Below are 14,625 nucleotides of genomic sequence, written 5' to 3' on the forward strand. Positions count from 1 at the left end.
TCAAAGATTTATATCTACATTATTCAAAGGCTTATTGAAACGTTTAATTATAATTTAAATGGATATTAAAATGTTCATTTAAATGTTAAATTTTATCTTTCTTAATTGGAAGTTAAGTTTGTATTCTTAGTATAACCCCAATGTTATAAATGCAAAGTTTTTGGGGATGGATCTTTGTTACTCTACCACGCAACAACTAATTGATTGATTGTAATGAAACTCGGTATGCAGATAGTTGACGAACCACAGTAACACATAATCTACTTTTAATCCTGATAATCACACGGGATCGGAAATCACTAAATGGAACAGTACACCGTAGTAGTGGACACCGGTAACTGAGTAACCTCCTCCTTTTTTGAAGCCTGTTAAAAAATATATTTTTACTTAGAACAGTTGCTATCTATCGGATAAATTTATGTAAACAGGACCTATAGCTGCTAATTTTATGCTTTAAACGTCAAATACGCTTGTTACCTGTTCCGCTATAAAACGATTCTAATCAGTGGCGTAGCTAGGGGGACAAGGGCCCTGGTGCATAGGAAATCAGGCCCTCCTCCCCTCTTTCCGCGTTGTTTGAACTTGCGCGGCGCGCATGCACGAACTTGTCGACGAAGTATTACGCGCTTTAATAAGAAGATATTATAGTTTTTCTATAGTAGCTCATTTCTTAATTTGCACTTGAGTTTAGAAAAACGTTGTTTATTTTTTGTTGTCGATCATGTTGAGAGCTATCATAGATTATACGGTTACCGTTGTGCTGCAACCTGTATCATACATATTTTGTCATCGGAAATTTTTTTAGCGAAAATGAGTTCTAGCAGAATTTGATGCCAGATGAATGGATGTGTGGAATAGAAATCATAGCATTAGTGGTGATACTTGATGAAATAAGGTTGATAGTAGGGAATTACGAATTACAACAGTCAGCGACACGCCTAGCGTCAACTATTGTAGTACGTCCCAGTCCCAGATCCCAGAAAGTTGAAAACATCGCCACAAATATCATAAATGAGAACTGATGCAAGGCAAGAGCGAATGAAAACTTCCCTAAAAAGTTGATGGGTGGAATTGGCGAATTGATCTCACGACCGTCAAGCATGTGAGCTTATCGCTGATCCAATGTGCTACGGGCGTACTCATCCAAACTACCAAATAACTGAAATAACGATAACAAACAGCACATGCTTATCGAGGACGCTTGGCGCATGTGTTGAAAATGTTGAATAAGGAGTTCTATAATTGGTGATGTTGATTTGAAAAAATAAAATAAAAAAAATCTTGACTCGAGGCTCGAGCCTGCTCACAAGATTTTTTTTTTAATTTATTTTATTTTATTATTTTTTTTTTTCAAAGCTGAGGTTAGAGGGCCCCCTGAGCTCCGGGGCCCTGGTGCACTGCACCACCTGGCCCTATGATAGCTACGCCACTGATTCTAATGACATAATGATTGTGACCTCTAGCCGTGTTGAGGTCAAAATGATGATTGATGTGTAATTTGGACATTTCAAGTAATTTCATTAGATCCTGTAACAATCCATTAGGCGATTATTACGTGTATTTGATGTTTTATATTTTCCCTGTTAATTTAAATTAGAATTATTAATGTATTGTAAATAATCTTACAATTAATTATCTTGTCCATTTATTTTGCAAAAAAAATTTAATTGTTAGTATATAACTTAAATATAATATTTTATATTTTTGTATAAAAATATGTTTGTATACCTCATAAAAATAAAATGACCAATTTTAGTGACTGCTGATAAGTCTCAGATAAATAATATAAGATTATGTGACGTATAGTATCCAACAGATAAAAGTATCGCAAACAGTATTTGTTATTTTTTTTATCGTAAAAACAAAAAAAACTGTTATACAATTTATTATCAAATAATTAAAATATTCATGATTTAAAATTTAATATAATATTCGTAAATACGACGGTAAAAAAAATCTATAGATCTGGGGGCACGGTAGTGCCCCCGCCAAGACGAGCAAAAAAAAAAAAAAAAAAAAAAACGAAAAGCACTACCTATCTTTTCTCGAAGCGCTTCGTCGTTTTTTTGAACCCTCATAACTTGGGTTTGGATTATACCAGATAAACAAAATTCTGGGGATATGATGTGAATAGCGGACTTATTAAACATATAAAGTTTCAATTGCATAGCTCTTATACTTTAGATTTTATTGATACCTAAAAAACCCCGATTTCGTCACTCACTGATGATCATCAAAATTCATAGAGTACTTCCTGAAGTCCCAGAAAGCTGAAATTTGGTACGTAAGCTAGTATTAGTACACAAACAACAAAAAAATTCTAAAACTTGGAACTTTTACCCCCCAACCCCTTAAACTAGGAGATGGAAGTTTGTATGAGACTTCCGCAAATTTTGATGCTAGAGGTCTGAAAATTGATATAGGGACTCCTTGTAATAATAATAAAATACATAAAAAATAAAAATCGGTTATTAGTTTGTGTCGAAAATTTACATTTTGTAATTTTGGTATTTAAGTTTTGGCGGAGGTCACCGTTTGCATATCAGTTCAACATAAAATCAAAAACAGCGTGCTTAAACAGAATATTGTGAAGATTGGATGATATTTATGGTATAAAATGTGTCGGAGGTAAAATGCAGCTATAATATTGTCATAAGCAAACTTACAAAAAGAAGTGAAATCCCACCAAAAACATTTTCATGTAAAATGTTGCCAAGACGAGATCATATGGCTCGCACTGTCAAAAAGTTATCAGATCTCACGTAGAACCAAGCTTCTAACTCTACACGCCCTAACTCTACAAGCCCTAATTTCACAAACTCTACACCTTAGTCAAAATATGTGGCTTGGCCGTTACCAACTTACCATCCATGCTGTCCCGCGACGGGGCCAAAATGAAGAGGCAGGGGGCAGAATTGCCAGCAGCAGTAGTCCACCTCACCAGCAGTTGTAATCTACAACATCGGCCGGTAGTAACGAAACGGCCAAGCCACATATTTTGACTAAGGTGTAGAGTTTGTGAAATTAGGGCTTGTAGAGTTAGGGCGTGTAGAGTTAGAAGCTTGGTTCTACGTGAGATCTGATAACTTTTTGACAGTGCGAGCCATATGATCTCGTCTTGGCAACATTTTACATGAAAATGTTTTTGGTGGGATGTATTTTACTATATATGTGTAGGTATATTTGTATTTTAGTGTTCGGTATAATACCTAAGATACATTTAGATACCTTACATTTCGTACCTTAAGATACATTTACTAAGTTTTACGAGATTTATTACCTACTAGCTTCTGCCTGCGACTACGTCCGCGTGGAATAGGAACAATTCTGTGCTACATGATTTTTGCAAAACTTTTACTGTTTGCGCAGGGCACGCAGCGGAAGCTCTCAAAAGGAAAAACAAACCCGATTTTGAAACATTCTTCATTGGTGCTCCGCTCCTATTGGTCATAACGTTAGCGGTAACTTAGCCTTTCTCGATAAATAGGCTATCTAAAACTAAAAGAATTTTTGAAATCGGACCAGTAGTCACTGAGATTAGCGCGTTCAAACAAACAAACTCTTCAGCTTTATAATTTTATTTATTTATTTATTTATTTATTCTTAATGTACACCGAAATACAGACACATAACGAAAGATACAATTCAAGATGTACAAAGGCGACCTTATCGCTAAATAGCGATTTCTTCCAGGTAACCTTTAGGTACTGGACACGATACATTAGCAGCGGTTAAGGTGTGCACAAATTAAGGAGGAAAAATCAATTATAAATAAATAGACAAAAACTAAGATATGATAGACTTACATAATTATTTTAAAAAGAAAAAAATATATAATATTAGTATAGATCTAGGATAAACGAGGAAATTTAATAACTTGATCTGATAGATTTTAAATTTTCAAAGTAAGTAAATACGAGTACTGAAATCTCGCGACAAGCTTTTAGTAGGAGATACGCACTAGAGATGAACTTCACCTCTCTGCTGAATGGATGAAATTATTTTATATTATTTTTAGAATATTACAAAAATATCGTGAAAGGGTTGACTGAAAAATCCTACCCAGGCTATAATTAATTCAAAATTGAAAAAGTTATTTTTATAAAAAAAAATGGAACTACGAGTTTTAAGAACAAATTTAATACCTACTGACAGTATGAGTTTACACCATTTTTGGCGCAAACTAGGAGGCCTATGTCCAGCAGTGGACTGCAATAGGCTGAAATGATAATGATGACAGTATGTAGCCCGCAAAATGTAAGCGTTGAGTTATCTATTGCTTTCCTAGCATAACTACTGGGTGGCAGATATAAACAGGTATATTGTTCTAGTTACCTTTAACCACACGTTTAATAATTTCAGCCTATCACAGCCCACTGCTGGACATAGGCCTCCAAAAGTTCACGCTAAAAATAGCATGAACTCATGTGATTTACCCATATTCACCACGCTGGGCAGGCGGGTTGGTGACCGCAGTATTTGCTTTGTCGCAACGAAGACGCTGTTGCCCGTCTTCGGCCTGTGTATTTGCCAGCAGTTGGATGGTTATCCCGCCACCGATCGGCTTTTTAAGTTCCAAAGTGGTAGCGGAACTGTGTTATCCCTTAGTCGCCTCTTACGACACCCACGGGAAGAGAGGGGGTGGCTATATTCTTTAGTACCGTAGCCACACAGTACAACCACATATTTAATAAATAAATTTTACAACAAAATGATCGCTGTGTCATTGCGAATACGATGATATAGGGTTGTCTGCTGGAAGTCTGGTTTGAATGACGGTTGTCGAATATAATATAGCCTGGCCAGGATTTTCTAACCAACTTTTTCGCTATTTATATTGAAGATAATTGTTTAATTTTTATCCATTAAGCAGAAGGTTGAAGATCGCGTCTAGTTCTTATCTTAAATTATTTTATCTACACAAACAAATAAAACTGAAGTGTCTGTATCTGTCTGTCTGTTTGTTCCGGCTAATCTCTGAAACAGCTGGACCGATTTTGATGGGACTTTCACTGGCAGATAGCTTATGTAATAAGGAGTAACTTAGGCTATTTTTATTTTAGAAATTTATTTATTTTATACCTCCGAGAACTGAACAATAATTTTTATGTTAAATTCCACGCGGACAAAGTCACGGGCACACCTAGTATCATATAAATTATTTAATGACGCTACATGTTGACAGTAAACGTTTTAAATGGAAACTTTATTTTATGCTTTTTACTTTCAAATTAAAGCATGTTTAAAAAAATTCTTGTTCTTACTTTTACTCTGCACATTTAGTTGTTGTGTAAAATTTGAATATTATTATCGCTTACTTTCCCACAGTACCAATGAACCTGACTGCGGAGAAAGAGGAACGGCACAAGGAACTCATCCACGAAACCGTAGCCGTTGGTGTGATGTTCGCGAGCAAAGCCATAGTGCAACTACTAGCTAATCCCTTCGTCGGACCCTTGACGCACAAGTAAGTAATGTATTTTAAAATAACATCAAACACTAGGGTAGTAAAAGTTAATCGATTTGGCCAAAGAAACGCTGTTTTTTAACAAAAGTAAAAGTAGTAAGTAGTGATGAGAGATAGGATTAGGAGATAGGTAGTGAATGAGATATTTTTACTTCTTTACATTAAAAAGTTAAATTAAAAATTTCGTCTCTTGAATTGACCTCTAATCGTTTGTATTCGGATATCTCAAAATTTGTGTCAACGTGAAAAACTATACTGCCTAGAATAATTATAAAACTAAGCATTATGTATTGTTAAAACAGAAGCCATTTTTAACAGTACGCTATACATTAAAAGGTGCAATTTTTATTTCGTAAAAAAATTAGAACAATGTAACAACTAAATATTATAGCGATTTGAATTACAAACTTTTTTCTCTTCTATACAAACAGAATGTTAGAGAAGGAGAAACTACATTTGCCTAGTTGTTGCCTATGGTAGGTTATGTAAAAGTACGGGGCGAGGTGGAGAATGCTAGCGCAACCCTATCTCGCCCCACCCAGGCGGACGACTGCTCACACGTGGTGGTTTTTTAGCCAGTAGGAGTCTGACATAACCATCTGCCGCCCCCGCGCTGGAGGGTATCCATAATGGATTTTCCACAAGGTTTATAAGTAAATACTAAAAACCAAATGAAAAAAAAAATAGTTAAAACTAACAAACCCATGTTTGAAGTACCAGGCAAGAAGCATTTAGAAAGAGGTGCTTTGATCATGTATATATATGTTACAATTATGCATTACAGAATCGGCTACAGCGTTCCAATGTTCACCGGTTTCATCTTGATGTTCCTCTCAACACTGAGTAAGTAATAAATAATTGTGTTTGATTTAAAATAAAAAAATACCGTCTTCATTTTACATTGACAAGTATATAGTTTAGTCAACAAGTTCAAAAACGTGTTAAGTAGAGTCAAAGCTCCTAAGAATATGACCCATACCCCATTCGATCTGGAATCGGGTATGGTTCAATGAATGGAATTAGAAAAGTGATTAAAAAATTAAGTTGCAACAAAGGGAATTTCGTTTTTCTATATTAATATTATAAAGAGGAAAGATTTGATTGTCTGTTTGTTGAACATTGAATAGGCTCCGAAACTACTGAACCGATATGAAAATTCTTTCACTGCTGAGAAGCTACACTATGCGCGGATGACATAGGTATAGGTTATGCTATAGATGCGAAGCCGGGGCGGGATGCTAGTTGTTAATAACTTTGAAACTGTTAACATTTAAGGTTTTAAAAAAAGTTCCTCAAAGAGGAGGATATTTTAAATAAAAAAGTCTTAGACTTGCATGCGCGCGACGTTATCAAAGCGAGTACTGCCAACAAAATATTTTTTTGAGTATTAAATATTAATTGAAAAATTTAAATACATTCAGATGTATTCTAAACAGTTTTTATTTTTATTTTTTCAGTATTAACCCTTATCGATTTAAATACGTTAGCTATATATATATAATATATATAGCTAACTAGATATTATATAATACGTATAAATAAATATGATTGGAGCGGCTGTTTGTAACATTAAAATAACCGCTTTTACTAAATGCATGTATACACGGCACATATGTACCGTACCAAAACAACATTTTTTACAATTTCTGTCTCTCTGTCTGTCTGTTTGTTTATTTCGGCTAATCTCTAAAATGGCTGGACTGATTTTGACAGAACTTTCTGATGAGCTGATGTAATAATGAGTAACTTAGGCTACGTTTATTTTAGTTTATTTATCTTATAACTCTGCGAACTGAACAATAAATTTTTTGTTAAATTCCACGCGGACGAAATCACAGACATAGCTAGTTATCTATAAATACTATGGCAATATAAAATCATTTTTATTATCAGTATTCGCGTTCGGAAGATCTTATGGAGTACTGTTCGTCGCGAGAGCGCTGCAAGGCATCGGATCATCTTGCTCTTCCGTATCCGGTATGGGAATGCTTGCTGAGCGATACCCTGACGACAAGGTAAGCCTAAAGACATAATCTTCCATAGTAACATCATAATTCTACCTACATTTCTCTACTAAATTAATGATCTTCCAATTGAACTGTAGAAGTATAGTCAGTCATTTGTACTTTCGTTAAAAAAAACATTATGAAGTCGGTAATCACCTATTGAACAATGTACTACACTGTTTTCTAATGTTTAAGCGAATTTCAGTCATTATAATATAACAAATTTTTCGGATTTTATCGTGCAGCACGGGAGTCATTCCGTGACCATGGTTGCTGTAAAGTATCCGAAACGTCGAGCATTTAGAAAACCTAATAAACCGCGATAAAATCCGAAAAAGTTATTTCATTATAATGAATGTAATATTCTGTAATAGCACTTGCGCTTCTCGATACAAATCACTCATACCAGTATACCACATGATTATTTAAGACGTATTAAATTTGATTGAGTAAAGGCATAGCGGGATTTTGTTTCGTTAATATCAAGACAAATTTACAAATACAAATTTTAAAAAATCAAAATATCCACGAAAAAATTATTGGCCTTAATCCGTCTATTGCAGACGATTTAGACAATCTCAGAAAGACACTGTGTTGCTAAGGACACTCTTCAGGAAAACGCAGAGTTTTCTAAGCTCTGCGCCACCCTCTCGACTTCACTGGCTAGGCCTACATTTCAAAAAAATACAGCGCTAATACAATGTGTAATATAATACACGTATTGTAACCGGCCAATGCCTGTATATGTCTATATAATGGTGTTCGTGAAAGCATAGACGCTAAAATAATAATGAATAGTTCTTGTCTGTATTTTAAAAATAAATTATAGGGTTTTTATGGGAATAATAGAAGCACACATAGAGTTTCATTGAGACAGGGCTGAGCAGGATATATCTTTCTCCAAATCTGGAGCAACCACACCGGGGAAGTACCTTAACCTTAAGATCACAGTTATATAACACTGCTTCCAAGTAGTTTTGGCTTCCTGTGGTGAGTGAGACAGCCAGAGCTCTGGGTAGGATCGGCAATGCGACTACAACATTTCTGGTGTCGCAGACTTCCATAGTCTACGGCGTCCGCTTACCAACAGGTCGGATCATAAGCTTGTTGCAAACAAAGAAAAACCGACTTCAATTATATTGACAAATAATACAATGTAGGTAGATGAAAAAAAAATAGTCAAGTAAATACGCATTATCAAAGATTACTCCAAAAGTTGCAAACAGATCTCAATGAAATATAAATGTGACCACATGATAAACATCGGCTTTCGATTAAATTAAAAATCATTAAAATCGGTACACCCAGTAAAAAGTTATGCGGATTTGTGAGAGTTCCCCTCGATTTCTCTAGGATCTCAACATCAGATCCTGGTTTCCTTATCATGGTACCAAACTAGGGATATCTTCTTTCCAACAAAAAAAGAATTATAAAAATCAGTTCATAAACCACGGAATTATCCCCGAACATACATAAAAATATATATATACGGTCGAATTGAGTAACCTCCTCCTTTTTTTAAGTCGGTTAAAAAATGACCAATACTCATTTCGATATGATAAAATAATTCTTTATTTTATGTCCTTAAGCTGCAAAGCTATTTAACTGCTTTAAGAACTTTGAACAACTAGGCGTGTCTATAACTAAAAATTGATTACAGGAAAGAGGCAACGCGATGGGAATAGCATTAGGAGGTCTAGCACTTGGAGTCCTCATCGGACCTCCTTTTGGTGGTCTGATGTACGAATTTGTAGGAAAAACTGCACCGTTCCTCATGCTATCTGCACTGGCCCTTGGTGATGGATGTAAGTACCAGACGTAATAACAGTCATATTTAAATTATTAATTATCGCTTCAGCCTGTAACATCCCACTGCTGGGCATAGGCCTCTTTCTCATTGTAGGAGAAGAATTGGAGCTTAATCCACCACGCTGCTCCAATGCGGGTTGCCGGATATATTTCCCACTATGAGTAATGATTGCTATTAGGTGTACATGATAACAACCGGGACCGACGGCTTTACGTGCTCTCCGAGGCACGGTGGAGAGACACGCAAGGACTGCAAAAATACCCAGACCACGGCAAACATCTGTATGACCAACACAAATTTTTGTCATGTGCGGGGATCGAACCCGCAACTGCCAGCGCAACAGCCACAAACCAGTGCTGTGACCGCTGCGCAAACGCGTCATTTCAAACTATTAATTATGTGGGTCCACAAGCCTATGTACTAGCAAGCTCTATCTCTTTGTTAATCATGAATTTCTATAAAATATTATTTACCAAAATGCTTTTTCTCTGACTCTCTCACCGTGTCTCCCTCTCGTCTTTCTTTTTTAAGCTCATTCATCACATCACCACATCACATCAGCCTTTCGCAGTTCTCTACTGGACATAGGCCTTTACTCGTTCACACCAAAAATGGCGTGAACTCGTGTGTTTTGCCCATAGTCACCACGCTGGGCAGGCGGGTTGGTGACCGTAGGGCTGGCTTTGTCGCACGCAGCTCATTCGATTTATGAATATTTCTGTTAATAAATATCTTATTTACAGTGCTTCAGCTCATGATCTTGCAGCCGGGCGTGGTGCGGCAGGAGACGGAACCTCCGTCCCTTCGTGCTCTTGTCACTGACCCTTACATCATTGTGGCTGCTGGTAAAATATAAAATTGTAACCGGTCTATATCTGTTTGTGGGGAACGTGGGTGTGCTAAACTTTTTAACAACAATTATTTATAATTTTTTTATATCTTTGTAGAGTAGTAGACTTCCATTGCACCTTTTAAAGGACTATGAACATATCAACAAATATAATTTTTTTATCTTTGAGTGATACAATATACACTTTTTTCCAGGAGCGATAACATTCGCCAACGTTGGTATAGCTATGTTGGAGCCAAGTTTGCCGATCTGGATGGCAGATACGATGGAAGCGCGGCGCTGGCAACAGGGTGTCGCCTTCCTGCCGGCTAGCATTTGCTATCTCATTGGTAATGTACCATTTATTGCCAGAATATATATCAAAACTTTGAGAATAGTACTTAAATGTCTACATAATTATATAATTGGGTGTTGGGTGTTGAAATAAAAATTCTAATAGCTCTATACCATTTAGATACGGGCTTTCGGGTCACTTGTTAATGACAATTTTTAATTTCGGGTACACACTGCAGTGGTCTAAGTTGAATATCAAAGTTCCGTCAAATATGATTTTATAACACCTTAATGCCATAGTTTTTGAATGATATTTCAGTAGTTTCTTGAGAAAGTGATATACGATTTATATAAAAACACTAATACTAGTATATTTAACATTGCGGTGTACTTATAGCTTTAAATTCTTAGTCTGTTTGATATCAAGTCCTCATAGAATTTCAGACACTTATGATACAAATTCAAAAAATCATTTTTGATTCCTTGTGTATATCTAATACTATCAAATCTACTAGGTACAAATCTCTTCGGTCCACTCGGCCACAAGATGGGCCGCTGGCTGGCCGCCTGCTCTGGACTAGTCATAATCGGCATATGTCTTATCTTGGTGAGTTAAGTTATTAACTAACGAATCAATAATGACAGTCAGTACAGTAATATTTAAGACGGAATTCCAAAGAAAGTTTGTTTTACATCACACATTTAACCAATATTTAAATTAATTGGTAATGCCACGACCAATATGACAGGGAAATCACATTACGTCTATAGAAAAAAAAGTAGAAAAATCACTGCATAGTATAAAACAAAGTCGCTTCCCGCGGTCTATATGCTTAGATCTTTAAAGCTAGGCAACGGATTTTTTTACGGACGGAGTGATTCCAGAGGAAGGTTTATGTGTATATACATGCATAATATAGTAGAGGAACACTGATAGTTTTAGAGGTTTCTAATGTGATGTAGTGAATAAACAAATTTTTTAACGCTTACATTACATATATCAATTTTATATTTTGTTTATTATCAGCATTGCGCCCGTGCGTAGTCGGGGCGGGTCGCTAGTTAGATATATTTTCTCTTCCATTTACACAATAATTAAAAATAAAAAAACTAAATAATAAAATATATTTTTATTCTTATTTATTTATTTATACATAAAAAACTTAAAACTAACATTACAGTGAACCCGATGCGTTAGTTAAGTTGATCACAAATTCTACATCTATCTACAGATGTTTGTATACGAATAATATTAAATTTACCAAATAATTTAAGCAATTCAATAAAATCAATTAAAAAATAATAATAATTTAAAGTCTATCTAATTAAATAAATACACTTACAAAATTCATAAAAACAAACAATCAATAATAATAACACAAATTAGTACATATATATTAATGAAATTAAAATCAATTTCGATCTTTAACATTAAATTTAACAATTAAATATTACTTTAAAAAAATAGCATAATGCAGCAAATTTTTCAAAACAAATTGTAGTGGCGTCGTTTAGTCCATCTAAATGTGAAATAGTTTTCAAATTTTCTTTGATTTCGTTCTAAAAATGTCATTTCTCATCTTAAAACCACCTTCCCTAAAATATATTAAAATAATTATTCCCGTGTGATATATAAAAATAATATTTTAAACAGATCCCAATGGCACGTAAACTGGAGCACCTGATCATTCCCAACGCTGGGCTCGGCTTTGCCATCGGCATGGTGGACTCATCCATGATGCCTGAACTCGGTTTCCTGGTGGACATCCGCCACGCCGCTGTTTACGGTTCCGTCTACGCTATTGGAGACACTGCCTTCTGTTTGGGCTATGCTGTTGGTAAGGACTTCTAAATTAGTGATAGTACAAAGTCTAGAATCGATATATATTTGGGTTTTGTTTGATTGTTAAAATTTTGAAATTTCTTTCAGCAGTATAATGCTGTTAAAATAATAATAATAATAATAAAGCCTTTTATTCCACGCAAAAAAAAAATACATACAAAGTTTAGATAAAAAAGAAAAGAAAAGAAAAATAATGACGTTAATTACACGTATTATAATGCTGTTATCATCAAATAATATAGGCTATATCTTAATGGAAGAAAATTAAACAGCTAAGTTAGTGTAGTCTATCGTAGAGAGCAAAGCTGTGGACATCTAATAACGAATACTTTTAAAACTGTTATTTAAAAGTCGTGTAGTTATGTTAGGCTTTCCCTTTTTGTAACGTGCTTTTAGAATTTACCCCTTAAGTATCGATTTTCATTTAAAGCCCTCGGTATGAAAAAAATATGAGTAAAATCTACTGCGCGAATAACCTCGTTACGTTTCTCGCAACGCCATCTATCGCGTAAAGTCTAAAGGCTTAACGACGTTTTCTAATAACGAAATATCGTCGTAACTTATTATCGATAGATGGCGTTATCTGATTCGCTTATTTACCATTTAATATGGTATTAATCTTTTTCTTAGACTAGTAAGCCTTTTTGTGCCTATTTAGTGCCTATTTGTAGTTATTTACATAAGCATCGCCACAAATAAAATACCTTAAATAGCAACACCATATCATATCTAGTATTCGCTGTGTAGGTCCAGCGTTCTCAGGAGCCCTGGTAAACAGCATTGGCTTTGAATGGATGCTAGTCATCATCGCGATCCTAAACTTCGCATACGCACCGTTCCTGTTGCTGCTGCGCTCACCACCAGCCAGGGACGAAAAACAGGTATTTTTATCTTTTTTTTAAACGGATGTTACTTTTTTCACATACGTTATGAAGTGGCACTGCTACAGAGAGTTGTAGACAATAAAATAAAAAACGATTAAAAGTTTTACTGATTTTGAATCTTGAGTATTCCCAGTGAGTAGGCATAGACACTTATTTATTGTAAGGATATTTTTGAAGTTTGACTCTTTTAAATTCTTACATATCCTATATAATTGTATTGAAATCAGTTTATATGATGGCTACGGTATGCCTAAGTGAAGAATATAGCCACCCCCTCTCTTCCCGTGGGTGTCGTAAGAGGCGACTAAGGTATAACACAGTTTCACTACCACCTTGGAACTTATAAAGCCGACCGATGGCGGGATACCCATCCAACTACTGGCTTTGAAATACACAGACCTAAGACGGGCAGCAGCGTCTTCGGTGCGACAAAGCCAGCCCTGCGGTCACCAACCCGCCTGCCCAACGTGGTGACTATGGGCAATGAACATGAGTTCGCGCTATTTTTGACGTGAACTTGTGGAGGCCTGTGTCCAGCAGTGGACTGTGATAGTCTGAAATGATGATGATGATGATGAATAAATAGTAAAGGTCTCAGTATTGAATCTTTTCCTTATGTTAGTTTAAGTATTTTTTTTTTAATTTTGTAAGATACATAACTACATACAATAGAAGTTTGAATTATTTTAATTTGTGGTCCTATTATATAGCAGTATTTTATTGGGTATAGATTCCGTTTTTAAATATTCATTAAACAATGACTAATTATTATTTCCGACAGAGCCTAATTATAAGCGAAAAGTCATCAGTTCGCTATGTGAGCTACCAAAACGAGGAAGAAGAATAAGCCCGCCATTTTGACAACGCCACCATCTTGAGACCCGCCCGATTCTAACTTTATTAGACTTTGCCAATAAATATATTGCTTCAAATGAAAAGAAAAAAAAATTAAAAAAAATGTAGTTACGTCGAAGTGGCTGTAAAAAGCTGATATTTACTAAAAATTTATAATTAAGATATCTTTACATATATTAATACATTTAATAGTACTCTTACGATTTTAAAATATCATATTATTATATATAAAAAATAATATTTTCTAATATACTGTAGTACCGATATTTATAAATGTTTATGTTTAATACAATATTAATATATATACCTACGACATAGTTTAGACGATAATGACCAATTTATATCTTTGACCATTCATTTGTCTGTATTTTCTGCGATCTTTGTAGGCTTTAGTATCTAAAATATTACCGTATAGTCAGGGTGTCTATAGATAAAAATGTATTTTATATATATACAAATATATATTTTAATAATATATATAAATCGTAAAAATGATTTATTAAATTTTTTTGTTAAAATATTTCGCGATGGTGACTTTGACAATATTTTTGATTAAATTTTTAAAAACACGATTAGGCAATAAGATTTTTTCAAAACCGAAAGCTATTTTTATTTTAAATGAAATCTATAATTTTGT

General features: G+C 34.8%; 1 protein-coding gene and 1 long non-coding RNA gene across 2 annotated transcripts; one reads left to right on the top strand and one right to left on the bottom strand.

Annotated features, from left to right (window-relative positions):
- Window positions 1-1,341: 1,341 nt before the first annotated feature.
- LOC123666757 lies at window positions 1,342-14,259 on the bottom strand. Its single transcript, XR_006745323.1, has 3 exons — window positions 14,250-14,259; window positions 10,637-10,639; window positions 1,342-1,435 (listed from the first exon to the last, which is right to left on the bottom strand). It is a non-coding gene; the product is annotated as an uncharacterized LOC123666757 (long non-coding RNA).
- On the top strand, window positions 6,271-14,081 carry LOC123666756 (synaptic vesicular amine transporter). The gene is made up of 9 exons (XM_045600811.1): window positions 6,271-6,310; window positions 7,361-7,482; window positions 9,134-9,278; window positions 10,027-10,128; window positions 10,328-10,462; window positions 10,922-11,013; window positions 12,061-12,244; window positions 12,997-13,130; window positions 13,915-14,081. Exons 1-9 carry the CDS (start codon window positions 6,271-6,273, stop codon window positions 13,978-13,980), a joined length of 1,020 nt encoding a protein of 339 aa, XP_045456767.1. The 3' UTR covers window positions 13,981-14,081.
- Window positions 14,260-14,625: the final 366 nt, after the last annotated feature.

Source organism: Melitaea cinxia, chromosome 27 (assembly GCF_905220565.1).
Source record: "Melitaea cinxia chromosome 27, ilMelCinx1.1, whole genome shotgun sequence".
Classification (NCBI taxonomy): domain Eukaryota; kingdom Metazoa; phylum Arthropoda; class Insecta; order Lepidoptera; family Nymphalidae; genus Melitaea; species Melitaea cinxia.

What these genes read in the sequence shown, in the direction of transcription:
- LOC123666756 (XM_045600811.1), top strand. Translation starts at nt 6,271, where the DNA reads ATGTTCACCGGTTTCATCTTGATGTTCCTCTCAACACTGA. An exon ending in ACTGGCCCTTGGTGATGGAT is followed by an intron (nt 9,279 to 10,026) that starts GTAAGTACCAGA and finishes TCTTATTTACAG; the next exon opens with TGCTTCAGCTCATGATCTTG. An exon ending in CAGCCAGGGACGAAAAACAG is followed by an intron (nt 13,131 to 13,914) that starts GTATTTTTATCT and finishes TATTTCCGACAG; the next exon opens with AGCCTAATTATAAGCGAAAA.